Below are 26,426 nucleotides of genomic sequence, written 5' to 3'. Positions count from 1 at the left end.
GTCCTTGTAGAGCTGACACAAAACAAGCGAGCGACCGGCGCAAACACAAAAAAAAACCGATACAAACGGAACACGATGACGTACAAACGTGTACCAACCTACACCCAAGGTGTTATAGGGCAGTACACGCCATTCATTCCTTAGCATTCGTTGTACAGAAATCAAACGCACGAGAGCGCAAGATAAAAAACAGTGACAAAAGACGGTTACACCACACTGATAACAAACAAACCCATACCGAACGCATGCTACAAAACCACCACACAAACAAAAAAAAACCCTAAAGTAAAAGAAACATAAAAACAAACTAACAAATTCTAGCTATTTACTCTAGTTACCAATGCAGTCAGTGTACTCTTACCAAGTGTATAATCAATGTTTCTTCTTCAGCATTTGGGTATAGGAATCGCACGATGGAAATAATTGAACAACACGTATTTATCATCCCCAAACGATCGAGCGTTCGTACGAGCGGTGGTGACCTCCACGCTAGGAAAGTTAGGAATGGAACTCTTTGCCACTTTGCGGCATAATAAACGTGCTCGTACCCTTAAAACCGGGCCTTTCTTTAGCATAGGGTCCGCCCAATGCCACCAAAAAATCTCTCAATGGCGACTACGACGTAAAGGAAAAATGAAAATGAAGTTTACTAATCATGCGAACGACAGCACGCATCTAGTAGACTGTCAAAAGACGAGACACCAGTGATAGGCTCCATTCTCGCACTCTGCTTTGAAATTGGAATTCGGAATGCGTTACAGAAATCATGCAAAGCTGAATTTCTGATAGAAAAATGTCGAAAAGTCAAATATAGCTCCCGTTTTTCAAATGCACGATACCTGACCACGCTATCCTCGCCCCGATTATTATTGCTCGATTGTACAAAAAAATGGCACACAGGTGTGCATGTGGTACACGCGGTACAAGGCACGGACGCACACACAAAATCATTTCCTCCTCACTGGAATAAGACCATTCGATGGAAGAAAACAAACGTAGCTAATTGTAACGACGACGAAAAACTGATGATAAAACAAATTACAGGATCGATATAGATAATTGGATTGAAACTTTGGGTTTCGGAATACTTTTTAATATAAACACTCCGGATTTATGGCATTTTTTGTTGCCCCTTCTCACTATCCCCCCGTTTCAGATTCCCTTCCCTGCTGGATTGGCTAGGAGGCTGAAGCAACAAAAGAAGAAAAAGAAAACGCAAAACAAAAGACTCCGGAAAGGGTCGTACGTGACGTTCTTTTGGGCTGGACACCGCGAGGGATCCAAGCAATCCCATTAACTGACTGACTGACTGACTGACTGAGAGAAAGAGAAAGTAAACGAACGGTTAAAAACGAATCAAGTGCAATTCACGAAGGAAGTTAGGGCTAGTAGTTAATATTACTATTCTGCGAACGTCGCGCGTACGCGTTTCATAGAAATAAAATCCATAAAATCCGCCGGAGAGCTCCATGGAGTAGTTCGTTCGATGACGACGACAGCACAGACTGATCGGTTTTGCAAAACCAAACGTGGAGGAACCAAGTAACAAACAGAAATAAAGAAAAGAAACGAAAAACAACGGAACTCTGTGTGACACACATAAAACACGTAGAATGATGAGTATTTTGGAAAATCATATATGTAGTAGCACCTGCACAGCATGCACATTTGAGAGTAGTGGGTATTGTGGCGCAAAGAAGGGGTCCTTGCAGCCCAGTGTGATTGGATCACCGTTGTAAACCGGGAATGTGTCACAGAAGCGCAGTCCCAAATGGTACACTCTTAGCATCGTGAATCCAACGACGATTGTATACGAAATAATTACAACCAAGCGTGTATTACTGGGGGAGGAGGCGTAGCGTTTGCGATGCACCTTTCGCGCTCGAGCGGTTTGCGCCTACTTTGCGCTAGCAGTTTCGGTAGGTTTGTCTTTTTTCTATTATTCCCCACATCTTTGACTCCGTACAAATTCGATGCGAAAGAGAACGCGCAACCAAATTAGTAAATGTAAACCCTCTGTCCCGCTGCTGCTTCCCCAGCAAGCATACAGAATTTCAAAATTACATAGAAAAAGGGGAAAAAATCGAAGAAGGAGAGAAACTGATAAGTACGATGTTAGAAGATAAAATTATATTTAAAACGAAAAAGCAAAACGCAAAGCATTTAAAGCCAGAAGTGTGCATGAATGTGTGCGTATGTGTACAATGTTGCTGGATGGGAGAGAAATGTGGCAAAACGCTGATGGAAAAGAAGTATAAAACGGGCAGGTATGTTGTGTGATAACCAACTCACGGATAAGTAAAACAAAAAATAAACAAACAAACAAACAAACAAACAAACAAAAACCAGAGCGTTAAACAGTTTCGCACGTTTTCGCGTAGCCCAGATCTATTACAAAATGGCGATATAGTGTGTATATTGTACGCGTATTATTGATATATACATAACTTGAGAACATTGATAAAATTGAGCCATTCATTCTAAAACGAACAAACAAACAAAGGTCGATCGTTCGCAAAAGCTAAAATAAACGGAGAAAATGAACAAAGAGTAAAACCACTTAGTTGCAAACTAAAACTCGTTAGTTATGAGCGTCGAGCGATGACTGCCATTGCCAGCAAGTTAGCACGACGCACGAGCAAAACCCAAAAGAAACGTAATACAAGATGAGCGAATCACAAAATCCGCATCCACAGTGATCAGTAGTTGCCCCATGCCCTGCACAATGGGCAGGATAATATAATAGGAGGACGCGAAGTGCGATGAGCAACGTTACTGTCATGGTGATATAAGGTGGGGAAAGGTGGGGTGGGGGGAGCAGGTGTGAACATAAGGAAAGGAACAAATAGGGACGACCTGTATAACTAGCTTTGCCCAGGACAGCAAAACAAAACAAAATGTGTACATAAATTCTACATATACATATATATACATTATATACGTATGTATAAAAGTAAAATATATATATATACATAAAAAATATTTCATTCAAGACTCACCAAATAAAACGTAAAATGAAGTTGATAATGTCAAGTCTGTTGGTAGTTAATTGTTTGATTTTGATTCATGGTAAACATTGCTCGTTTTGGCCTCGTAAAGTGTGTGCGTGTGTGTTTTTATTTTATTCCACGAGACTCTCCAGAAGAATGATAAGACGAAAGACATAGGGCCTGATTCCGTAAGCCCTACACGACTGTACTACGGTCATGGACCATAGTTGGTAGCCAAAATTTTAATAGTGAGAACGTTTGGTTCACTAAGAAGATTTTGGTTACCATAGTTTCCATGACAGTAATAAGTAAGTAAGCGTGTAGGGCTTACGGAATCATAAATAATAATGGAATGGCCCGAAAATGGCAGAAAGTCCAACCGTGCAACTGCGAAAAGCCTAGCAGCTTTGCACTTGGAGAAGATGGCGCGAAATCGTTTTTTTCGGATACACAAATGAGCTGATAACGTTGGATAACCTTTTTTTTGCACTTTTAAAAATGTTCCAAATGGCATTGCTTTATTCAGCGATAATGAGTAATGAGGCGTGAATTTTTCATTTTTTGGATTCTTTCCAACACACACGCACAGCGCTCCATGGTGTGCTGTGTGTTCACATTGCCGACCCGCAATTGGTTGGATGCACCGTAATAGTAATGTTCGAATCTGTGTTTGCTTGTTCACCGTGGTGAACGAGTCATGGTTACTATGCTACGATAAGGAGCTTTTTTGTTGTTGTTCCGATTGAAGGTGAAAGGGCAAGGGCAACATTGCATTCGATACGCGTTAACCAACTTCGATTTCTCTACATCGCCTATCGCGCAACATCGCCTCTGTGATGCTTTACCACTGCCATATTGTTACCGATCGGCATCGACTGCTTTTTTCTTCTACAGATTACAGAAGCAATCGGATCTACGCCAGAATCGGGCATTTCTTAAGCGAGAACTAATAAATTAACGTATATATATGCAACAAAGGTAGGAGAGGTCAGTTCTTTTGAATAGCGAATATATGTATATATATGTTTTTTCATGCTTCAGTAAACTCGACACGGCACAAGCGCCGCTAAGATTACTCAAAATGCGCTCACACAACCATTCCCCATATTGCGCTTCCTCTACAAAGTGTGGTGTGTATCTCCTCATTTCTAAAGGTCAGTACGGTTGAGGGAATTTGTTTTGAAATTTTAAATAAGCTTTCCTCCTAAATTGTATTATCTTGCTGCTTCTGCTGCACAGGAACTTCCGGCGCAGGATATCTAATCAATCTATTCTGCTTTCACTGACCACTGACGGTCTAAATGAATTTATTTTTGGGATTTTTTTTATCGCTTACCAAGTGAAACACGAAAACAAAAACACAACGAACGCCTCCAACGGCGACTGGGATGATATCTAGGTGTGAAGCAAGGAAAATTTGCTCTGAAAATTTATGTTTATTTGGAACCGCCTAAGGAACTGATGAACTAAACTAGAGGGCGTTTCATCGCATGCTATAAGGTACAAGGAGATTTAACACAGTATATTTCTGTGTGTGTGTGTGTTTTTGTGTGTTTTGTGGGCGAGTTCCAAAGCCAGGGACACTCTTCTCTACCCTACTGCTGCCACTGGCTGGATGCCACGCGCGGGCTGCTTAAGATAAAGTGTTTGCAAGGATAGCATTATGTTTCGAGGGTGCTATTTACGACAGGACGAGAAACAAGAGGGATCGAAAAGGGAAGTACGAAAGGAAAAGAGCGCGAACGTGCGCGCGCACGCAAAAGCGATCGTTTAACGTGGCAAACAAAGGAACCCGGGGCTAGAAAGCGATCTGCACCAGGAAAAGCCAGACTAATAACAATTAGAACTATTTACAAAGCATGTGTTCCCCATCCTATGTGTCTATTGTTTGTCAATATGTTCCACCGCACCTTCCTTCAACGATCAAACACGATTCAATTCGAGGTATTTTGGTTTGATTCTACGCGCAGCCAGCGTGGCTCGAGATCGAGAGGCGGCTCGATCGAACAAAATTTGTCGGCAGTTGCTAATCCGCTACGCTACTTTCTCTTCGCTATGTATTCTTGTGTGAGGTAGTGTGTCTTGTATGAGTGTATGCATGTGTGTGAGAGAGTGTTACAGGGTCATTGATTGCCCAACCTTCTCTCTTTCGAGACCTGAGTGTGTGTGTGTATGTATGTGACTTGCTTAGTGTGACGCATTGGTTCAGTTCTGCCGTCAACCCTCATTCCCTCTCTCTCTCTCTCTCTCTCTCTCTCCTTCCTACTCCTGTCCTACATTGTTCACAATCTCTTAAGTCTATACAACGCCTGCGCACAACACGCACACGACCGGATAGGACACTATTTCGATAATTTAATGCTCACGACTCATTCAAGAGTGTGACTGTGTGTGTCCATATAATCTAGTAAATGCAATTGGCACCAGCTGGCACCAGACTGGTGTTCGCAATGCTCCATCTCTCCATTCATCCCAATCCCCCTTTGACTCCCATTGACATCCCGCGAAAGGCCTTCCTTCTTCCCCTTTTCACTGGTTTCCCCGCTAGAGTTTTCTAAATATTAAACAATTTTGCATCGATTTGGAAAATCATCCAGTCTATTCGGTTCCGCACGTTCCATCGTCGCTTCAGGATACATGTTCCCTTCCCCCCCTCTTGACTCACTCTCCTCTTCCCTTTTTCTCTTTCTCTCTATACCAACACACACACACACACTCACACACACACATTACCAGTCGACATTACGCCCTAACTAAGCTGTACACACAAGCTACATGGCTAGTCTTTTCGTCCATTTTATCCTTTTTCTTATTTTGCTCAGAAATGGCCACCGTTTAAAGCGGAGTACACAGTACACAAACACAAAACACACGCACGCAGCAACCTACACACAAGTGCTGCGTGCGATTGTATATATCTTAGGGATTAGGTAGGTATGTATATAACTATATATATATGTATATAGATATATAATTATAGCGTAATGAATGTAAATTTTATCTAACGTCACCTACGAACCCCCTGCCGTCTCCACCACAGTGCACTACTCCCTCCCATTTGCTCTCTCTCTCTCGCTCCCGATGGCTAGGCGTAGTAGGGAGGATGGTGAACTCTCTTCCACGATTAGCAAAACATTTGACAATGATCAACAGTCTTAAACGATTCCATCCTCTCTACTACCACCTTCCGTCTTCGCCTCTTTTCACTCTCTCTCGTTCTCTCTCTCGCTCTCGGTCTCTCACCCTCCCAAACTTCTCTACCACCAGGCTTACCGTGAAACATGCAGCATGCAGTTTCCGCCTCGACAAGGATCGATCGTACGTGATGCAGCAGCTACTTAACTTGCTAGAGGGTTCGCTTGTTTACGAGTAATGAGGTTTCTGGGCTTTTTTTCACTACGAACTACCGGCTGGGACAGTCTTGTTCTTCTACAGTACACCGCGCGATGCTGCACGCACATCGTGCACCGATACCAGTCTGCGAATATGAGCGCGGCGCTCCACTCGTCTAGGATGACTTATTAGCGTACTGGATGACGGAGCTCATGCGTATGACGGACGGCGGCGGTGCTGGTGCTGGTTGTTGCGGTTGTGATACAGCTATTGAGGCCTGTTGTTGCTCAGCGTGATGATGATGATGATAGTGCTGTTGCTCCGGTTGCGCATACAATTGTGATGGTTGCTGCTGCTGCTGCTGCTGCTGGGCGGAATGGGGCGTCTGTTGCTGCTGCTGGTGTGAGATGGCGTACTGTTGCGACGGTGCTACCAGCGATGGGACCTTCGGGGGGACTGCCGTTGCCAGCTGCGTGTCCTTAAAGTAGAGCTTCCGTTTGCGCGGCGGCAATGTGTTGTTGTCCCGCTCGGCCATTAATACTGAATCGGACTCGGGTGATGACGAGCGATCGGGAGATTCCGGTGAGGAGCGGGGCGGTGTCAACAGATTCTCCGTACCGGCAATGGCCGCCTCCACCTGCCGCACGATATCGCTAGATGACCTGAGAGAGGCGGAAAAGGAAAAACCGAAAACCCATTCATGATGATTGTTAGCGATTTTCTTCCCGTCAACAGCAACATTTCGGTTCGGACCACCGACAGAAACACTTACCGGAACTCGGTAACCTGCGAGGCGGGTGCAAAGTATCCGTGATGCTTCATGATAGCCATCGGTTCGTACGTGTACGGTGTAGTACCACCACCGCTGGCACCGTTAATAGTAGAACCCACGAGGAGCGGTTCCGACGGTAGCGACGCGGATGAGGAGGAGGATCCCGACGACGAACCAGAAGACGGTGGTGGTGTGATCCGGTTGATCGAGTGTACTATCGATCGTTGAATCACGGGCGAGATCGATCTCGATTGCTGCAGTTTCAGATCTTCCTCTTGCCCACTCTCTACGGCCGCGGACGCTATCGAGGCCGCTGCCAACAGGGCCGGATCAACACCACCGATCACTCTCGGTGTGATGGTCAGCGAGGACGATCCCGGTGGTGCTGGTGTGGATTGCTGCTGTTCGAGGTGGTAGTGACCAGCACCAGTAGCAGCGGACGCCCCGGCCAATGACGATAGGATGCGTTCGGAAAACTTGCTCTCCACCTGCTCCGTCGCCATCTCCTCGTCTTCCTCATCATCGTCCTCCTCTTCATCATCCTCCTCGATGGCGCTTTGCCGAACAACACCATCCTCGTCTTCATCCTCATCATCGTCATCCTCATCAGCAGCAGCAGCAGCAGCACCTGCTGCAGGATCACGGTTCTTCTTCGTTCGAACTGCCTCATCGCTCGACAGCGCTTTGGCGTCCGTCTCCTCGGTGCTGCTTTGGCTCGAGGAGTACTCGAACGTGCTGCTGCTGCTGCTACTGCTCCCGATGCTCTCCGCTGTGGCTCCTCGCTCATCACTCCCGTTCGAGGCCCCTTCCGTCTTCATCTCGCCACCTTCCTCATCATCCGGCAGCTCATTTGCGTGCCCCTTGATGTGCGCCTCCATCTCCTTCTTGCTCTTGAACGTTTCCTCACAGATCGTGCACTTGTAGCACTTGGCACCGTAGTGCTGAACGCGGTGCAGCTTCAGCACGTGGTTGTAGCCAAAGTCCCGGAAGCAGATATCACAATGGTACGGCTTCTCGCCGGTGTGTGTCCGCGAGTGTACCTTCAGTTGCTTGCTGCAGGTGAAGCCCTTGCCGCAGCCCTGCTCCGGACATTTGTACGGCTTCTCGCCTGAGACAGAAAAAGAGAGAAAGAAAGGGAGATTAACCAAATGATAACGTTAAATAATGGTTCAATCGCAATTCGGGAACACCAGGCGCCTCCATTCTCCATCCAAAGCAACCTGGCGTCTCCATCGCAACCACCGGACAAACACAAAGTCAAGTAAGCTAAATTCAAATCACGCATGCGCCTTACCGGTGTGAGTGCGCATGTGGATGACGAGCTGGCCGGACTGGATGAAGGTTTTACCGCACACGTTGCACTTGTGCGGCCGTTCCCCGGTGTGGATCCGCATATGCCGGTGCAGCTTGCCGCTGTGCTCGAACGCTCGGCCACAGATCTCACACTTGTACGGTCGCTCCTTGGTATGGATTCGCCGGTGTACCTGCAGATTCTCCTTCACGCTAAACATCTTGTGACAAAACTCGCACTCGAATGGCCGCTCCCCGGTGTGGGTGCGATAGTGCCGCACCAAACGGGCCGGCACGGCAAACGTCTTCTTGCACACATCACACTGGTACGGATCCTGACCGGCACCCGTCTGTCCCGGTTGCTGCGACTGAGGTGGTGATCCTGGTTGTAGCATCCCACCACCGTCCAGCTGCTTGATCGTTGCTGCTGCTGCTGCCGCTGCTGCCTGCTTCTCCGATGCAGCCGCCTGCTGTTTGGCGTGAGATTTCATGTGGCTCGTGTGTGCACTCTTGCTGCCAAAGTTGATGTTACACTGTTCGCACCGGAACTTGGAGTGTGTCGTCTGTGGTTGCTGTTGCGCTGGCATTATGCTGTTACCGACCGGTGCTGCGTCCTGCTGGTAGCTGCTGGTCGCCACCGAACTCAGATTGGTGATGCTGGGCTGTGACTGTTGTTGTTGATGATGATGTGTTGCAGCCGATGGTGAACCTGTCGCCACCGGTTGGTTGAGTACGATCGTCAGCTGGCCTTGGTGGAGGTGATGATGCTGATGATTGGCCGGCTGGTGGCCACCACCATTACTGATCGTGAGACCGTTGCTTAAGCTGATCGCGTGCTGTTGGTACGAGGAAGGTGAACCACTGCCAGCACGATGATATACGAGCTGCTGCTGCTCGGTGCTGGTACTACCATTCGAGTCGCTGTAGTTTAGTAGCTGACCACCGGCACCATCATGAGGTCCATTTGATTGCTGTTGTTGCTGCTGCGTCATTAGCAGCGGAAGACCGGAGTAGTAAACCATCTTACATAAGTCTAGCGAAATAAAAGAAGCAATCGCAATGCAAGATGTTACTATCAATGAGTGCTAATTAATGGATTGAAAGCAAATTACGTCGCCCCAAAACAGAACGAAAAACACACCAAACAGATCATCATCCTCATCATGGAGCGTAATGGGTGGTAAATGAGTTGGGCAATTAGAAACAAATTATTCAAAGCAAAACTGCCGGAGTGCCGGAATCGCGCACGGAGAGCGTCGCGTTGCGTTGCGCAGCACCGATAACCCCTCTCGCACCATTGCTGCGCACCCTGACCTAACCCTGGGCAGCGTTCAACGGTTTTTTAGTCGCTCCAGGGAACGAACTGAACCCAAAATAACTTGACCACCGCCACGACCACCAACCCCCATGATCTGCGCATAATCAGCACATAATGAGCGGATGCGATAGCATTATCGCATTCCGATAGGCAAATAACAGGCGCACGCACGAGCGCACTGCTTGATGAGCGCGTCCGCATGCCCGCAATCGTCGTTCTTCCGGCAGCATTGTTCGGTGGGAGCAACATATCGCGCCAAGCTTAGGGAATAGGATTGGTGTAGCATTTTTTTCCTCATTATTATCTCGTTTTGTTTTAAATAAATACCCTTCCAAATCCAGTAAATCAGACGAATTTTGCAATCACTTTTCCTCAGCGAATAGAGCTGTTGTAATATTCCAAAGGAACCGAACACTCAATTTTCACAAAATAATCCTGGCACAGCACAGGGACAAAATTTACAAAAAACTTGTTATTTTAGAGTGTATGATAATAATGTTTTGATCATTTCTTATCGACTAAATCAATTCCTAACGCCCCAAGACCAATAATGTGCTGTCCGGGTACAAAAATGAAATCAATTAGGAGAAGCAGTCAACTGTACCGAATCAAATGAATAATTCTTGAATAAATACTTATTTAATTACACAAAATTGATTGATTATTTGCTGATATGATAAAAAAAAATAGTAACACAATCGACTGACTGCAATCTTCTCTCGAAACCGTACAATGAATTTCGCAAACAAAGCACAAAAACAAGTCAATGTAACAGTTGCCGCGGAATTGCGCAACCAGGAAAATGCGTCAAAAATACGGTCTATAAAAAGTGGAAGTACAAAAAATGAAGAAGCAGAAGAGGATCGCTGATCCATGATCACCAAAGCGTGTGGGGTTCCGCGTTCCGCCGAGTGACCTTCCGTTTCGCCGGATTCGGCGAAACGGAAGGCAACGGTAAAGCAACGGTCGGCTTCATCCTTCTCTTCCAGCGACCGACAATCGACGTTCAGTCCAAACGGCACGGTGGCACGTGTAGGCACTTAACTGACTGGGGTAAGCGATTTGCGGTTCCGGTTGATTTATAGCAATAACATTTGGCTGATACGAGAAGGCAGGAGAGAAAGAGAGAGAGAGAGAGAGAGAGAGAGAGAGAGAGAGAGAGAGCAAGAGATGGAGGTAGAGCGAGAACAAGACACCGACGACCACAAAAAATCATATCGCGAATACAGTAGAGCAAAGTTTGATCGCGAAAAACCGAAAACGCTGCCGTTGTCGACGGATGGTTGAGGGGATGGGGGGAGGGGTGTGTCTTTGGCGATTTGGCGATTAATTCCGCGCATTCCGCTCGTAAATGTTCGCCCCTTCACTGACGCATTTGGCGGATGATGGATCGCATCGGTGGTGCTGGTTGGCTTAGCAGCAGCAGCAGCAACAGCAACAGCAGCACACACTCGAGGATCCTTCACCATTTTGTGGGGTTGAGGAGTGCGTCGTACGTCGTGCGTTATCAGAAGAGATTCCATATGCGTGCGTATACTACTACCCCGTTTATCTGCTTAGTGCTGCTTCTTGGTGGGTCGTTCGTGCTTTCGGTGCGTTTCGTACAGCGCGTCGTTCGTGTTGCTGCGTCCGGTCTTCGTTCGTCGTTCGTCGTGAGTTCGGTGGCCGGTAGGAACCCCACAATTCGGCGACGAACCCCCGATCAAACCGCAACCGACCGAACGAACCAACGACGACGACTACGACGACGACGTTGGTTGCTACCGGCACCGAAAACCGAAATCCGAAACCTAACCGAACCGAAGCCGGAGACACGAGCTGGCACGCGCCGTGGCAAGAGGATTTGCTGTTGCCTCTAAGCGAAAGAAGTTCTTAAAGTTCATGCTTCACTAAGGAATGATCATTTAACGATCAATTTGTTTCTGTTATCCTTAGTCTTCAGCTGCCAGAAGAGCAACTTTGATAGCGTAAGCTGATTTATAGTAGCTCTAGAAGCTATCGTGCTATCTATCGACCCTATCGACATCTTGTCCATATTAGCTCCCGATCTGGTGTATCATAAGTCTACTGTTAGACTCTTATATGAACAAAAGTGTAAGCTAACGGGGCTCCATAACATTTTTTTTAAAGGAAATTGAACGATTCGAAATGTCAGGGTGCACTGGATTCAACATGTAATGTTGAATAACTTCGCAATTTTTCACCCGATTTTTGAAAATGAACCAGATTTATTTAGATTATGCAATGCCATTTATTCACAATTCACACATAATATAATATCGATCAAATGATCGCCTCCGTTAGACACACAAAAAGTGGCCCTTTTTTAGGCATTACGCATGCTAGTTGACAACAATTCGGGCAGCAATTTCCGTTCTGATATTAGCTGTTAGTTTTTCTTCGGTTTGCTGGCACACACCATACTCTTCAAACAGCCCCACAGAAAAAAAAAGTCTTGACAGAAGGCGCCGAATGTCTCCAATGTTTCCTTAGATAAACATTCATAGTTGAACGATTATTTTCAATGTACTGCGCTATTATTTCTGTCCGCTTTTTGGTGTGTATCGCTCCACGACTAAAATGGCATGACGAACTGACGTTTCAGAAACTGGCCTACTTGCCCAAATCGGCTGAAAAATGGCGAAGTTATTCAACATTTGAATAGGTCCTATCTAGATGGCGCACCCTGTATTAAAAAAGTTATTCTGATTTTCGTCAGCACATTCTTTATTATGGTATGGTGCGTTTGTTACCATTGGTATGTTTTTTTTTTTCAAATACTACCTTAAAAGTTGCTATCACGGCAAAACTGTCCGCAAAATGACAAATTGTTATTGAAAATATCGTTCTCGCTCTTTTCTATCGCACAGTAAGGAATCATCAAAATTATAAATTCCAATTCTGATCCGGATGCTTAAAATGGAAATTGAAGCAACGCGGCACGTTAAACACCTTCGGATGAGACCGGAAAACACGGAAACAACAACAACGGCGTGACGCGTGTTTGCGAAATAGCCTCGAACCATTGTCATAGCGAGCAACAAAAGCAACAACAGCAGTCTTCATCTACACCATGCGCTGCGAACGAATGGCGGCCTCGATCGATATCATCGGACCGTGTGGCCGGACACCACCCCAAGATTGGACAAGTCCTCACACGCACATGGACCTGCTGCTGCTGCTGCTGCTGCTGCTACTACGGCAAGGAGAAGGATGAAGTGAATGGACATCAGCACCTTCGCTATGATACGACACCAGACCAAATTCGAGAGACCAGGGGCGGGGTACCAGCCAGACCAGGAGGGTGTAATGAAGTGTTTATACATCGAATCATGTTACGCACAAATCACGCACCACACCGCTAGTTAGTGTTTTGACTACGATCAAGATAGTGGCCCCGGCCCCGGCGGCTCGGTTGCGCTGTCACGCGCGTTGGCGCACTTTCCGATTATCCTTGGACGGGCGGGCGGGCGGGCGCGCTCGCGAGCACCGAAACCTAATACCCTACCTGCCCATTAGATGGCAGAGATCTGGATCTGGAGTGTCTCGTGCCACGTACATTTCGGGGCCAACCGTAATTTGAAACCATCAACGACAATTCCTCCAATACATTGTTGTGCCACCCCGCTCAGATCAACCTGTTCTCTCTATGACACGACGTCGCCCGTCGAGTTTGTGTTCCAATTGTTACGCCACAATTGGAACACCACCCCAAAAAGGTGGGGGCCTCGAAACCGAGTGTATTACCTTCCGCCGGAACCTCCTTGATTTCGGTGCCGGATTTGGAGAGAATATCCTTGATCCAGCCAGGCCGGGCCCATAGATCCACGTTCTCGGCGGCCAGCGCCGAGGCAGCGGCCACCGCTAGCGCCACCTTCGACGCACCTTCCGTACCCTTCTTCATCTGGTGTCTGTGGCTGCTTCTTCTTCTTCTTTGGAACTGTTGTCACAAAACTGGGATATATATCCCAGGAGCAGCAGTTGGGCTTCTCGGGACGCTGCTGCTGCTGATAGCACTTTCCGGTTCACTCAATTTGCAATTTTCATTCTGCGATCATACTGTGTCACCACAAAATACGCTTCTTCTTCTTCTTCTTCTTCTTCTTCTCGAGAAACTGGTAACGACAGAAACTCAATTCAATGGCACAACACTCCAACTACTCCGGCAGCTGGTTTATCTATTTCATTTGCCTTCTCCACGAAAAACACACATACTCCTTTCCGGGCACTATAATCCTGCAGTGTAATTCTCAATATGCAGCCTTTCCTTTTGAACAAATGGCCCACAAATCAAGAAGCCCACAATCAAGAAGGGAGGTTCGTGTCCTGTGCGCCCGATCAACTCGTTTCCCTGTTTTCGACCACACACACACGGAGCAGGTTCAACGCACCGAACCAACCAAAAGGCACAGTAGTGCAGCCGGCGCGAGCGAGCGCGGGTGTGTGATTCTAAGCGTTTTTGTTGTCGACTTCGCGTCACGATGAGCGTTTCCGATGGACTGACGGAACCGGACCGGAGTTCGAGGAAACAGCGACAACAACTACGACGCCGACGACGCCGCCGCCAAGAGAAGGGGAATTTGGTTGATTGCTTGATGCTCGCTCGTACCCGAAGAAAAACATCGCCGCTCAACGTTGTTCGGGCGGGGTTGTTCGTTCGGCGTTCGGCATTCGGCAACGCACGAAGCAACAAAGGGGGGGAGGCGCCGCGATAGCGGAGATGCGTGCGTGCGCGATGATGATGATGATCGTGGACGCGCGCGCGCTCGCAAGCAGCATTGCTTTTCCTTCTTCACTTCTGGCACAAAGGCTCTCTTCCCCTCTTTCTAGCGCTATCTGTTTGTTGCCTGTAAACCAGTTTTTCCTCCTTCTTCCTACTAGAGGCCCTTGCGCTCTCGGTTCTGTACTTGCTGTGGTGTGGTGTGGTCCCGTGATAACTCCCGCTCATCAGCAAAGAGATAAGCCTTCACGCACAAACACAAGGGTTGCGGCGGCGTCTCACTTAACAGTGCGCGTTAGGTGGTACGCATTCCGATTCCGGGGGCTTTTTTTTATAACGATTCCTCTCAATAGTTTCATCGCGGTTGCGTTAGGTCAGGAAAATCCCAAAACAGGGCGCTAGAGGGCCCGCTGCGTGAGTCGCTATCACTCGCTGACCAAAATTCCCTCCAAACCGAAGACGTCAATGCGTAAAACGATTAGTATCTCGATGGTAATGTGCTCTTCTGCAGCCCAGAGCTCGACTATTCCCCATCATAATTCCCTTCCGGACCGCTCTACATCCCAGGCACCAGGACTCTAGATTTCTTCGGTCGTACCACGAGACACGCTTAGCGTGGCTTAGCGCGACCACCCATGTGTTTGGCGGCGGTTCACAAACCGCTCGATTGTCCAACCAGCTGCGCGCTGCCAATTAGCGTGCGAATCGGGGTGTCGGTTTCGCCGATCGCCTATCATATGGCCTATCAGCCTAGCAGTCCACGGCATCAAGGTCTTACCAGTCCGAAGTGTGAATGTGTGATAAGCGACAAAATGGAAGGCGGAGCAGCAGTAGTAACAGCACCAGTAACAGTCGGGCTGGCCGCTGCTCCTTGCAAGACACACGAACGGTCACAGGGACACAATGCTATTGCAGCGCCGATAAGAAGTTGGCTAATTAAAACACGTTTTTTCGTCAAAACTCCTACACGACTTTTCACCTCCCTCTATATATACGGCTTGTTTGAACCGAAGCGCGCGCGATGAGCGAAACAATTTGCAGTATTTTTGTTTTTTCGCTTTGACTGCATCCTGATTTATGGCGAGGATGACTGTAGAGCTAGCGAAGCCAAGAGGGTGGTGATGGTGATGGTGGTGATTGCATGTCGGCATCTGCCACTCAAAATTTGTGAAGATGACCTTGAGAGCAGAGAGTTTTTGCACGGAGGTCCGGGGTATCAAAAGGGCACACTGTAAGAGCTACGCCACGTGCCACTCGCAATACATTCGCAAATACCCAACCATGGACACACACACACACACACACTAAAAGCACACAATTAACGGACATTAGGAGAGACGTTAAAGAGGGATGGAACCCGGCTATCAAAAGCCCCCGGGGTCAGAGGGAAGAGGACGCACGGCGCTCTGATAGTGCGTAAGAGCGTGATGTTAGCGCCGAAGGCTTTGCTGCTAATGCTGCTATAGAGAACACGTAGAATGCCTCAATCCCTCCCGAAGCTGGCAGCTTGACCAAGATTTTGGATTTTTTCTAAACTGTGGTACGGTGTTAGTTTAGAAAAAATCCAAAATCTTGCACCAAATCATCGGCACCACAAGAGATAAGACGTCAGGTCAATTAACGCGCGTGACCAATAAATTAGAATTGAAGTAGTAACAGCAGCAGCATTTGGAATGTTTTTCCCTCAAGAAATTCGACCGCGTTCATTGCTATAAGAAATAGCCACAACCACGAAACGGTTGCTCGGTTTAAGAAGAGAGATTAGGGGGCTCTCTGTCGTGAGGCTTTTCTAATTGCTAGTGACATCATCGAGCGCACTCGGTGCATGCGTCCATCTTGGAGTTTCTTTCAGAACCGCGCCCGGAAGAGATTAGTTCCGGTTGTTGCGCTTGCACACAAAAAAAGATTTTGGCAACTAATCATGACCCCACGCAACGATCACGATCACGCCACATCCACATCCTTCACATGATTTATGGCTGTCGGCGCGTCGAAGGCGCACGTACCGCTCTTCCCCGTGGCTCCAAGGTTCGTGTTTAAGCCCGCCTTACAGCATTGATCCCCTCTCCTTGATCGTTGAATTCACCGCAAATCCATGGATTGGACAGTCTGCTACTGCTACTACTACCACTACTACTACTACTAATACTACTTCTGGTGTTGCTCCCACCAGTATTTGGAGGGAGAAAATCAAATTCAACGATCGACGACGATTAGCGGAACATGCCATGGTCATGGCATGCCGGGAGGGTGCCACGCGAAGCCAGCATCAGCAGCAGCAGCAGCAGCAGCAACAGTAGCAGAGGAAGAGGCCACGAAGCAGAAAACGGCAAAGCATGTACAAAACCCGTATCTCTCCGCCTTCTTTTTCGCGATGCTCTGAGGCTGAGACCAGCACATACTCGAACCTGTTGGCGCGCGCGTGGAAGCCTTCTTATGTGCTGTGCTGTCGGGCTCGCTACTCGATCCTTATAGACACATAGACATAGAGAGCCGCCGATGGTGATCGATCACCAATCGAGCCCGATGTCTAGACGCGATCATTAGCGAGGCCCTGGACTAGACGAAGCGATGGTCTACGAAGAGACTCGTGTGATGATCAATGATGAGCTATTCACACGCACACACACCGTGAATGTGGTTAAAAGATTTCGCGATCATCGCGAGAAGATGGCAAGTGGATCGCACTTCTAACGGATGGACGGCCTCGTTGCCGTCGTTGTATCTCTCCTCTTCTTTTGGACAGTAAAAATGGCGGTCGTCTTCCTAAAGCGGTGGCAATGGCAAGTGGTAGAGAGGTTTGCGAGTTGATAATTGTGTATTGTGCCCATAATACGCGCCAGGTGCCGGGAGGTGGAAGGTTTTAGGAGTCGTTCACTTCTTATCACGACCCCCCCGACAACAGCACCCAGCTCGAACACACACACACACACACATGGAATGTTCCGATACCTCAACACTGGCTGACTGGGTGCTGACGACCCATTACCTAATCGAAACCTTATCCCAGGTGTTATCAGGTGTAGGCGCAGCATTTTTGTTTTTGTGCAGAATGTTTGTTGTTTTTGTCGGTTATTTTTATCGCTCCCTTCTCCCCTCTCCGGTGATGCTGCCATCGTCAGTTTAAGGTAGGTTTTGGAAGGCGGGGGGTTCCAGTTATTGCGCAGATTTGACCTGGATCGCGAAGAGATACTAGCATTATCACGGACCGATTGATTGATCTGCTAAAATGGCGTCAAGCGCGACGTGCGCGCCACTGACAGCCGTGGTTCACCAAAAAAGGTATTTAAGTTTCTAAATTGATGCTCTCGATCGACGCATACCTTCCGCATTGCGCTCCAATAATATTTAGGGTTTAATTGAAACTAAAATAACAAGTATCGTAGTATGATGTTGATTGCTTGTCAGTTCCATGTTGGTAAAAAAAAAACTTTCCGCAATTTAATTAAATATGTTTCAGGACAAGGAATTCTCTTTTGTATCGTTAGATTGATAAACATTGAAATGCTCTCGTACGAATAGCATATTAGTACTACAAATTATGTTGGAAATTGGAATGATACTCTCCATTGGATGAAACGCCTTTCGAAATCGCCAACGCATAACTGATTGAGAGAAAAAAAAAACCCAAAAAGGATGAAGCTAAAATTGTGAATGTGGATCAAAATAATCAACACTTTGGTCTATAGGTCGAATAATAAATGTTGATCCAAAACAAATGACATAATCTGTTATTAATCTGATCAAACAACATTCATTTGGCTTTTTACTGCTAACTTTCCCCTAGGTAGCTAAGGATTTGCTGATCGAGAAAACACAATTTAAAGGTCGATCTGGGACGCTTTGACCTCCACGTTTCGCCGCATACCGTATCAGGAGGTTGATGCTTTCGAATTAAGTCCAGATCATTCCCAGGGGCCGGCGGGCGGGCGGGTAGGCGGGCAAGGGGAGTGGATTGACAAGACCTCGTTAGCCCCTCCACACCTTACAACCACCTCAGAATCGGACTATCCAGGGGGGAGGGACACCGTTTTATGAGGTTTCCCCTTCCCACTCCCCCCGCCGAGGGGGGGCGAATATCCATCCCCCGAGGGGGATGCTGAGTGAAGGGTACGCGCGATCGTTGCCGATCCTGGCCACACGACCAACCTGCTGCTGCCTGTCGGCCGCTCTCTGCCGCTCTCTGCCGCCCTCTGGCACTCTGGTGTGGCTTAACGATTCAACGGTCGCCCGATCGAACAGGTTTTTCCCGTCCACCAACGGTGCAAAGGGGGTGGCCCCCCCTCGATGCCTTTCTATTGGCCGCGATTACTTTGAGCCGCTCCGGCATGTAAAACAGTCCGGCGAAGTCCATAAAACCAACAAATTAACTAACAAAAAAATTGAAGCACAAAAAAAAGCCCAAATCCAAATCTCGATCCACCCTCGAGGATCAAGAGGAAGAGGAAGAAGAAGACGAAACCAAACCCGGCATGTCCAAAGGGGGACGACTTGAGAAACAATAGGAAAAGTTGTCGTGGTGGAAAACTATACCCTCCGGGCGGCAGGCAAACGGGAGGAAAATGTTGTGCCGCGCCTCACCCGAACACGAAGCGAACGAAGCGAACGAACGAACGAACGAACAGCGCGCGCTTCGGCTTTTCGGCTTCGCCTTCGGCTTCGGGCGCGTTCGGGTCCGACACAAAGAAATCGAACAGGGTGGAGGGTGGAAGGGTGAACGAAGGGGGTGGGGGTGGGTTGGCGGGCGGTCGGGCGCGCGCTCGCTCTGGCTCGAGAAATGTTGTGCCGTACCTCCACGTGCGAACTGAAAATGTTCGAAGCGCCGCCGTCGTCGTCGTCGACGCGGAGGACGGGAACGAGCGGCGGTCGCGCGCGCGCGCACACACAAACGCCACACAAACGCCGCACCACACACGGAGCAGGAGGAGGAGGAGGAGTTCATGGAGGACCGCTCTGCAGGCTGCTGCTCCTGCTGCTGTTGCCGCTGCTTGATAGTGAGAAGGAGATTGTGGAGCCGGCAGCCAGCCAGCCAGCCAGCCAGCCAGTGTTGTGCGTTGTTCTCGATTTTTGGCATGTTGCAGTACGGGGCCGCACCACCACCACCACCAAACCGCGCCGCGCTGCTGTCGCCGCTGCCGAAGAGACGATGATAATGCTTCTCTCAATTTGTGCAAAGTCCCTCTGTCTGTCCGCACTTGTCTCCATCGCCTCTCGTTCCCATCGTTTTCTGATAGGCACACACACACACACACAGCACTATGCCGCCGCGGTCGCGGCCGCCACCAGATTGCGATTCTGGAACGCGATAGGAAGGTCGCCGCCGCCGCGTTACACTTTTACGCAACTTCCAGTCGCATAAGTCGCACTTTTTGGGTGTTGTTGTCCAACAAAAACCAAGGGTTATCATTAGATTGGCTTTTAGTAAGACGATTCATTGGAATTGGGGAAGGTTATCGGCGGCGGTGACGGTGGTGGTGACACGCCAAGGGCGTCGTCACCGCCAGCCGGTGGTCGGTTGGACAACAACCTGGTGGCCGCGATCTGGAGAAACCGATCAGAGTGTCAACGAACTCCGTTCCGTTTTTTTTTGGTAAGTGCTTTTCTCGTGCGTTCTTTTTTGTTTTTTCGTCATTTCGAGCGACCAAAAGATGAATTTCCATTGTGGGGGACGCACGCACGCACGCACGCACGTCGCGCGCGAAGTAGGCGAAGCGACCATCATCGACCCAACCTAGCACAACGGTCCGTTGCGTGAAGTAGGCTTTGCGCGATTTGGACCTTTTTTTTGTTTTGTTTCTCACCCCGATTTGGTCCTCTCCCCCTTCTTCACGTCACGAACTTGCTCTCTATCTCTTTCTCTCTCTCTCTGGTCGCCTGTTCATTCTCCTCTTTGCTTCTTTCTTTTCACATGTTTTATGCGAGGGCACCGCAAGAGAAGATGGTGATGGTGGTGTGTGGGTTATTTTTTTTTTCTTTTTGGAGCAAGGGAGGCACAAACGACGCAAAAGAAATCGCGGAAAGAACGCGGCGGAAATGACAACGTTTCTTCTCCTTCCTTCTCCTCTTTCTACTTCCCAATCCAAACAGCAACAGCAGCAGCAGCAGCAGCATAAGAACGTTTGTGGTGCGCCGATGTGGTGTGTGCGTCATTCCGTTCCGTTCTGCCTTCTTCCCATCCATAGCAAGCATTCATCATCATCATCACCATCATCGTCATCGGCATCATCCGATTTGAATGGGGAGGACGATGGAAGATGCAAAACGACGAAGAGAGACCTAGCAACAACGTAGCAAACGCACGGCCTACCATACACCCATCATCAGCATTAGTCTGCTACGCTCATCATCATCATCATCGCGGCGTGTGGACTGCTTTGCCGCCCGTGCACGCCAGGCAAACCGTGAACTGACCAATCCTAACGGCCTCTCCTTCTCGGAGGGCAAAACACATCGCGTGGCCATTACACCACGCAGCAACCTCCCGATAGCAGAGCAAAAAGCAGCAGCAACAACAAAGCAGCAGCAGGCCCATAGAAAAGCGTATATATTCTTCTCGCGGCAGCAGGCCATGAAGGGGGTCTTCTCCCCTCACCCCGCCCGGCCGATGCCGAGATGTCGACGTCGAGACACAAGGAGCCGTTCCTGAACCTTACCTAAGCCTACCATGCTTAGGGGCGTTTTATGTATGTCGATGCTGCTGCTGCTGCTGTTGTGCCAAAGGACCATCATTACACACCAATCCCCCCGGCTGGCTGGCAGGCTGGCAGGACGGTATATTACATCCGAGTGCGTGTGTATGTGTGCGCCTGTTTGTATGTGTGAATCGCAATTTGCACAGCGATCGGTGCTCTCTCGCTCTCTCTCTCTCTCTCTGTCGGACCATGATGGCACTTTGTGCTCGTGCGCGCCTATGTATGCGTGAGGATGTGCAGAAGGAGGCGAACAGGAGGAGGAGGAGGAGGTCCCAAAAATTGCCAAAAAACCATCTTCGCCAACAAACCGGTTCTGGTGGCGCACGTACGTGTCTGTATGCCCCTGCTGGTGCTGCTGCTGAAGATCCCCCCAACAAAGAGACGCACACGCACATGCTCTCTCTCTCTCTCTCTCTCTCTCTCTCTCTCTCTCTCTCTCTCTCTCTCTCTCTCTCTCTCTCTCTCTCTCTCTCTCTCTTTCGCTTATTCTCACTCTTTCTGCTTTTTCGGCGACATTTAACCGCCCAACGGCCTACCCCCCCCCTGGCGACTTTGAGTGACCTCCACACCAGAAATGTAAAAGGTGTGCGTTTGAGCAGTATAGATCCCCTTCTGGGAAATTTTCGGCCTCCTCTGCTTCGCCCTTCTTTTTTCGTCGACGCTTTTATGCTCCTGCTGCCATGCCAGGCCAGGCCAGTCCGTGCTTTCTCTAACCACAACCACACACAACAGCAAACGCGTTGTGTACAAGGGAAGCGGACGCTTTTATATGCGACGAAGCCTACTCTGCGGTGCGTATGCGTTTGAATCGATTCGTTTCCTGGTATACGCCAGCCAGAACGTCTTTTCTGGCTGCGTACGTTCTAACGTGGCACACGCTGTAACGTGTCTTCTTTTCGGTGCTCAAGAAGAGCTTTCTCTCTCTCTTTCTTTCTCTCTCAGATTACCAGATTTTGATACATAAAAGATGCAACTGATGCATAACTAATTGGCAACAACAAATACCAAGAAGAGTATGCCAAGTAGAAGAAACAAGGCGAGTAAAATTAGTAATTGAAAAAAGACGACTCATCTGGGCGCTTTAAAGCGCGTGCCCACGGTATACAGCCAGTCAGAGGCCCGGTGCTCCGCTGCCAGGAGCAAGCGCACTGCTTTGCCTGGAACTGGAAGCAATCCCTTTTGGCTGCAGCCCATTAGCTGCAGTTGCAGTTCGACACCATCCCACTTTCTGCGAGCACAACGTGCACGAGAAGCCCAACAGCAGCAACAAACTATCGCTGGCACTCGACTCGGCCACTGCCAATTGGGTGCAGCAGCGACAAGGGTGCATATCATATCATCCAGCGACTGCGCGCAAACGACAAACTTTCCCCCACCACCAGCCAACAGAGAGAGAGAGCCACTGCAACTGCATCTTCGTTCTTTCCTTCGCTTCGTGTTCTTAGGCATCGCATGGCTAGGAATAGGCGCAAATGCAACTGCAAATGAGGGTTGCGGCGTACAAGAGATTTCAATGCAACTGAGCGGGTAAAGTGCAAAGAACATCGTGCTAGTTGCGCCATTTGCAAATCGTAGTAGTCGCTCCGGTCTCTAAAGAGTGCATCCTTTTTTGTGCGAGAAACCGTTACCGTGCGTTAGGCACACGATGATGGACGGACGGACGGTGTCGGTAGTAGTAGTAGGCCTACTCTAATGCCGGAAGCACGCAGCGCATAGCAGCGCAAAGCAAAGCAAAGCAACAACATCTCGCGCGTTGATCGGGCGGTTCTCATTTTTTTCCGCAGAGAGATAGGTCACGGTAGGCCCGAACGGTGAAACCGACCGACCAACCGACCAACCGACCGACCGACACAGGCCCGACCGGAATATATATGCTCCGCGCACCGGCCGCCTGTCTCTCGCCCTCACCCCTCGTTTACCGTGACTTGCGCGTATGTTTGCGCGCTAATGAAAGCGAGATAGGCCGTGGTCGTTGTAGTCGCCGACTACTACGACTACTACGACGACGACGACGACGACTACACCATCTCTCATCTCATCTCATCATTGCGCAAGCCATCGAGCGGCGCGATGTGTAGCGTATAGCCGCCTGAGATTGTATTATTGATGCTAATGCTCCCCCGGTGTGTATAGCTTTAGGGTACGAAAGCTCTCTACGCCTGCAAGGTGTTCCTGGCAAGCTGACTATCTATGTGAGTGTGTGTATGCGTAGATATGCGACGAAGAAGTAGCAGCTTCTGCTACCGTTTGACGGTATAACGTTTGATCATGCGCCCTGGAGTAGCAGCAGGCAACAACATCATAGCCGAGAACATCCGCCGAATGCTTTGTTTCCGATGTTCGCGGTCGGTTCGGGATGCCTACCACCCCCACTTTGCACACCCCTTTTGGGTTTTTCGGTAGCACCCGTAGAAGGTCTACCGCGGTGAAGAGGAGCTTTTTTGGATGCGAACCGTTTTCTGGCCGTTTCTTCTTCCTGCGTGTGGTGTAGTGTGTGGAGAATGCGCTCACGCATACGAGGAACGGAGAATTGCGATACGATGATAAAAAAGCGGTCCTTCCTCGTGCGTAAACGCTGGGTGGTACTTTACTTCGTGGTTTTGTAAACAAATTTGAAGAAAAGATAAAGTAAAAAGATTCCGTTGCATAATTTGCACATCAAAGATGGCATTAACGCATACATTTCTGCCAATATTTCAAAGGCAATCGTGGCAAATTACTGATTGAATGTTGGTAAGATTTACTGAATTATATTCAATGAGAATAATGTGGACGGAAAATGCTTCCCCAAAAAGGGATGTTGAGTTTCGAAATGGACGTGAAAATATGCAAATTTCTAACCTTTTTTTCCAATTCCCAAATAAATACAATTCTCGCCAAATCATGGCTGGAGTCCCCATATTATTTGCCCTTCTAACGGTGTGGCATCATATAGGGTGCACCCTGTGCCTGTGTGTGACGCGGCGGCCATCGATTTTCAAGGTTAACGTGAAGAAGACACCGACATCAGTAGTACGAACACGCGAAAACCTCGCCCCATCAAAGTGTGCGTGCCCGAGAGCGAGAACGATAGATACAGCCGCCCGCGCGAGGGTGAGACCGATTTTATGTGCAATTCCACCCCCTTCCCCTGCACCCTTGACCTCTCGACCACACCGACGACCACTGGCCCCCGGCAGGCCTCAGCGAGCATGGTTTTCGGTGTGTAAAAAAGGCCAAATTTAGCATTATCACATCTTGCATCACTTTCGCTCGTTAGTTGCCCAGCCAGGGCAGGGCCAGCACCAATTTGATAGCAAAGCGGGCTCTCTCTCCCTCTCTCTCTTTCTCTCTATCACTCGGTAGCTCGCTTTATCCATGATAAACAGAAATCGTGGTTTTATATTATAGCATCGTCTTATCAAAATACACTCACAAAGACACCCTTTTCTTCTGTGCCTTTTCTTCGCAAAAAATGGCGTTAGAGGGATGGTGTTGCAAAATGCATGCTGCCTACCACCAGCGCCATTGCGCCACTGTCGCCCCCCCACATCCTATCGTTCAACATTTCAAGGTTAACGTCGCAATAACGAAGGTGAAGGCAGCGTAGCGGAAAGTGTCATAAGACAAGCGCCCCAAACGGTATTTGAATTTTCCAACTCCCCAAAGAACGTATTTCCTATTCGGGTATAATATGTAAACGGAAGTTGTGAATAAAGCGACGAAAAATCGAATGCCACTTACCACTCTCGTGTCTGTTACTCGAACCGTTGCTACTACTGTTGCTATTGACTTTCCTGGAGCACGGCGGTTTGTACGGTTTTGCTGCTGCTGCTACAATCAATCCTACCGCATCAGTTCTGTGGCTGTGCGAGATTGTTTTGATTAGCACACTACCGGGGACTCACTTTCTGGAGATTTCACAAACTAACACGCTCTCCTTCTTCTGGTTGTGTGGTGCAGAGCCTCGCCGACACCGGTTTGCTTGCTGCTGCTGCTGTTGCTTGCTGTCGGGTGCATTAACGGACTAGTGTGCTGCTGCTGCTGCTTGGTACATGGATGCTACGATTTGCACTCGCGTAACGCCGCGTAACGCACCACCGGGAGGCGAACATAGCAAGCCACTCTTCTCCTCGTTTCTCTTCTTCTGTTCACCACACACACGCGCACACACACTCGCGATTTCCACTCCCTCGTTATTGCTCACTATTTGCTTCTAATTGCTTCGATATTCTGGTACTGCTGCTGGAAAGGATTCAATAATAACCGTTACCCGTTAACAGTCCCAGGTTCAACACAAGACCGCGTAACGGATCAGGAAGGGCAAGCCAAGCGACAGTTTATGCGTAGCTCGCTCGCGACGATTGGGACGTTGGGTTGCTAGAAGTGTCGCGGTTTGCATTCTAATTCCCCTCCTGCTCCTGCTACGTCAACAAGCGCATCGTCGCCAACTGCGATCTACCACCTCACCAAAAAAACACACACCTCTAGGGATCGATTAGCGTCCATTTGCCAACAACACTTTAACAACGCGATTGCCAAGCGACAACAACGACGTCAACAAAATCGCGACCACCACACCGGGCGCTGCGCTGACGGTGCGCCTTTGGGCTACTATTACTAACTAGCGAGTGAGCGAGAGCGACGCGGAACGGCCAGTGGACGGTGGTAACGGATCGAGACCGCGAGATCGTCCACACACCAGCACCATCAATGTATTAGATGATCGGCACCGCCAGCGCGCACCCCACGATTGGGCGAGGGGCGCGGGAGGATTGAAGCGTGGGGACCAATCATTGAATCATTGATGATGAACCGCACCACACAAGCACCCCCTCTCACACAGCTCACACTCTGCCGCTGCCGCCACGCACGTCGTTCCCACTAGATTCACTATTGACCTAGGCTTGGGCGGCTTGTTGGCGGCGCTCTGCTGGCCGGTAGGCCGGTCGGTCGGTCGGTCGGCTGCTGAAGGGCACTCAAAAGGGTGGCCAGGGGGGGGTGCGAGATAAGTTTGCAGTTCAACAGCCTCTCCTACCTCGCCAGCGACACTATTCGAAGGCCACAGCGGCGAACACTATCGCGTTACTACGGAAACCTAGTGCTAGCGGCAGCCACTAAGCCAAAACACTGATCACAACTGGGGATCACGGGGATATGCTTTCACCACAGCTCACCTTCACTTTTGGGGATGGCGGCGTCGAAAGGGCCCGCGGGGCTACTGGGACTGGGATGAAAATGTTCACTTTTCGGACCAAAAAGCACCGGAGCACTTTTCGGAGGACGCGCACTTTTCGGTCGAGCCCGTGCGATGGTCTTCGTTAGAATGATA

At 49.0% G+C, this 26,426-nt stretch overlaps 2 protein-coding genes across 17 annotated transcripts in view; one reads left to right on the top strand and one right to left on the bottom strand.

The window, feature by feature from the left end:
* The window catches only part of LOC125949811 (nuclear receptor coactivator 2), a 127,269-nt gene extending 124,275 nt beyond the window's left edge, over positions 1-2,994 (top strand). For all 12 annotated transcript variants that reach the window (XM_049677187.1, XM_049677188.1, XM_049677193.1 and 9 more), the window contains one exon: positions 1-2,994. This exon is cut by the window's left edge and continues 4,406 nt beyond it. The gene's annotated coding sequence lies outside the window, so the exon portion shown is untranslated.
* Positions 2,995-3,474: 480 nt separating this feature from the next.
* On the bottom strand, positions 3,475-26,426 carry LOC125949826 (Krueppel homolog 1-like). 5 transcript variants are annotated; one of them, XM_049677235.1, is made up of 5 exons: positions 26,133-26,426; positions 24,839-25,336; positions 8,390-9,418; positions 7,096-8,203; positions 3,475-6,985 (listed from the first exon to the last, which is right to left on the bottom strand). In XM_049677235.1, the coding sequence occupies exons 3-5, from the start codon at positions 9,405-9,407 to the stop codon at positions 6,499-6,501; spliced, it is 2,613 nt and encodes an 870-aa protein (XP_049533192.1). In that variant the 5' UTR covers positions 9,408-9,418; positions 24,839-25,336; positions 26,133-26,426; the 3' UTR covers positions 3,475-6,498. The 5 variants fall into 5 exon arrangements, with proteins under 5 accessions (XP_049533192.1, XP_049533193.1, XP_049533190.1 ...); XM_049677236.1 differs by having other exon boundaries at positions 24,839-25,339; positions 26,272-26,426; XM_049677233.1 differs by having other exon boundaries at positions 26,272-26,426.

Source organism: Anopheles darlingi, chromosome 2, assembly GCF_943734745.1.
Source record: "Anopheles darlingi chromosome 2, idAnoDarlMG_H_01, whole genome shotgun sequence".
NCBI lineage: Eukaryota > Metazoa > Arthropoda > Insecta > Diptera > Culicidae > Anopheles > Anopheles darlingi.
Note: the sequence above shows the minus strand (reverse complement) of the source record. Positions and strands in the feature narration are given on the sequence as shown.

Bases quoted from the DNA above. Each gene is read 5' to 3' on its own strand.
- LOC125949826 (XM_049677235.1), bottom strand. From the start codon at position 9,407: ATGGTTTACTACTCCGGTCTTCCGCTGCTAATGACGCAGCAGCAACAA. The intron at 8,204-8,389 runs GTAAGGCGCATG...TTTCTGTCTCAG, and splicing joins CCACATGCGCACTCACACCG to GCGAGAAGCCGTACAAATGT. The intron at 6,986-7,095 runs GTAAGTGTTTCT...CGCCTCTCTCAG, and splicing joins TCGCAGGTTACCGAGTTCCG to GTCATCTAGCGATATCGTGC.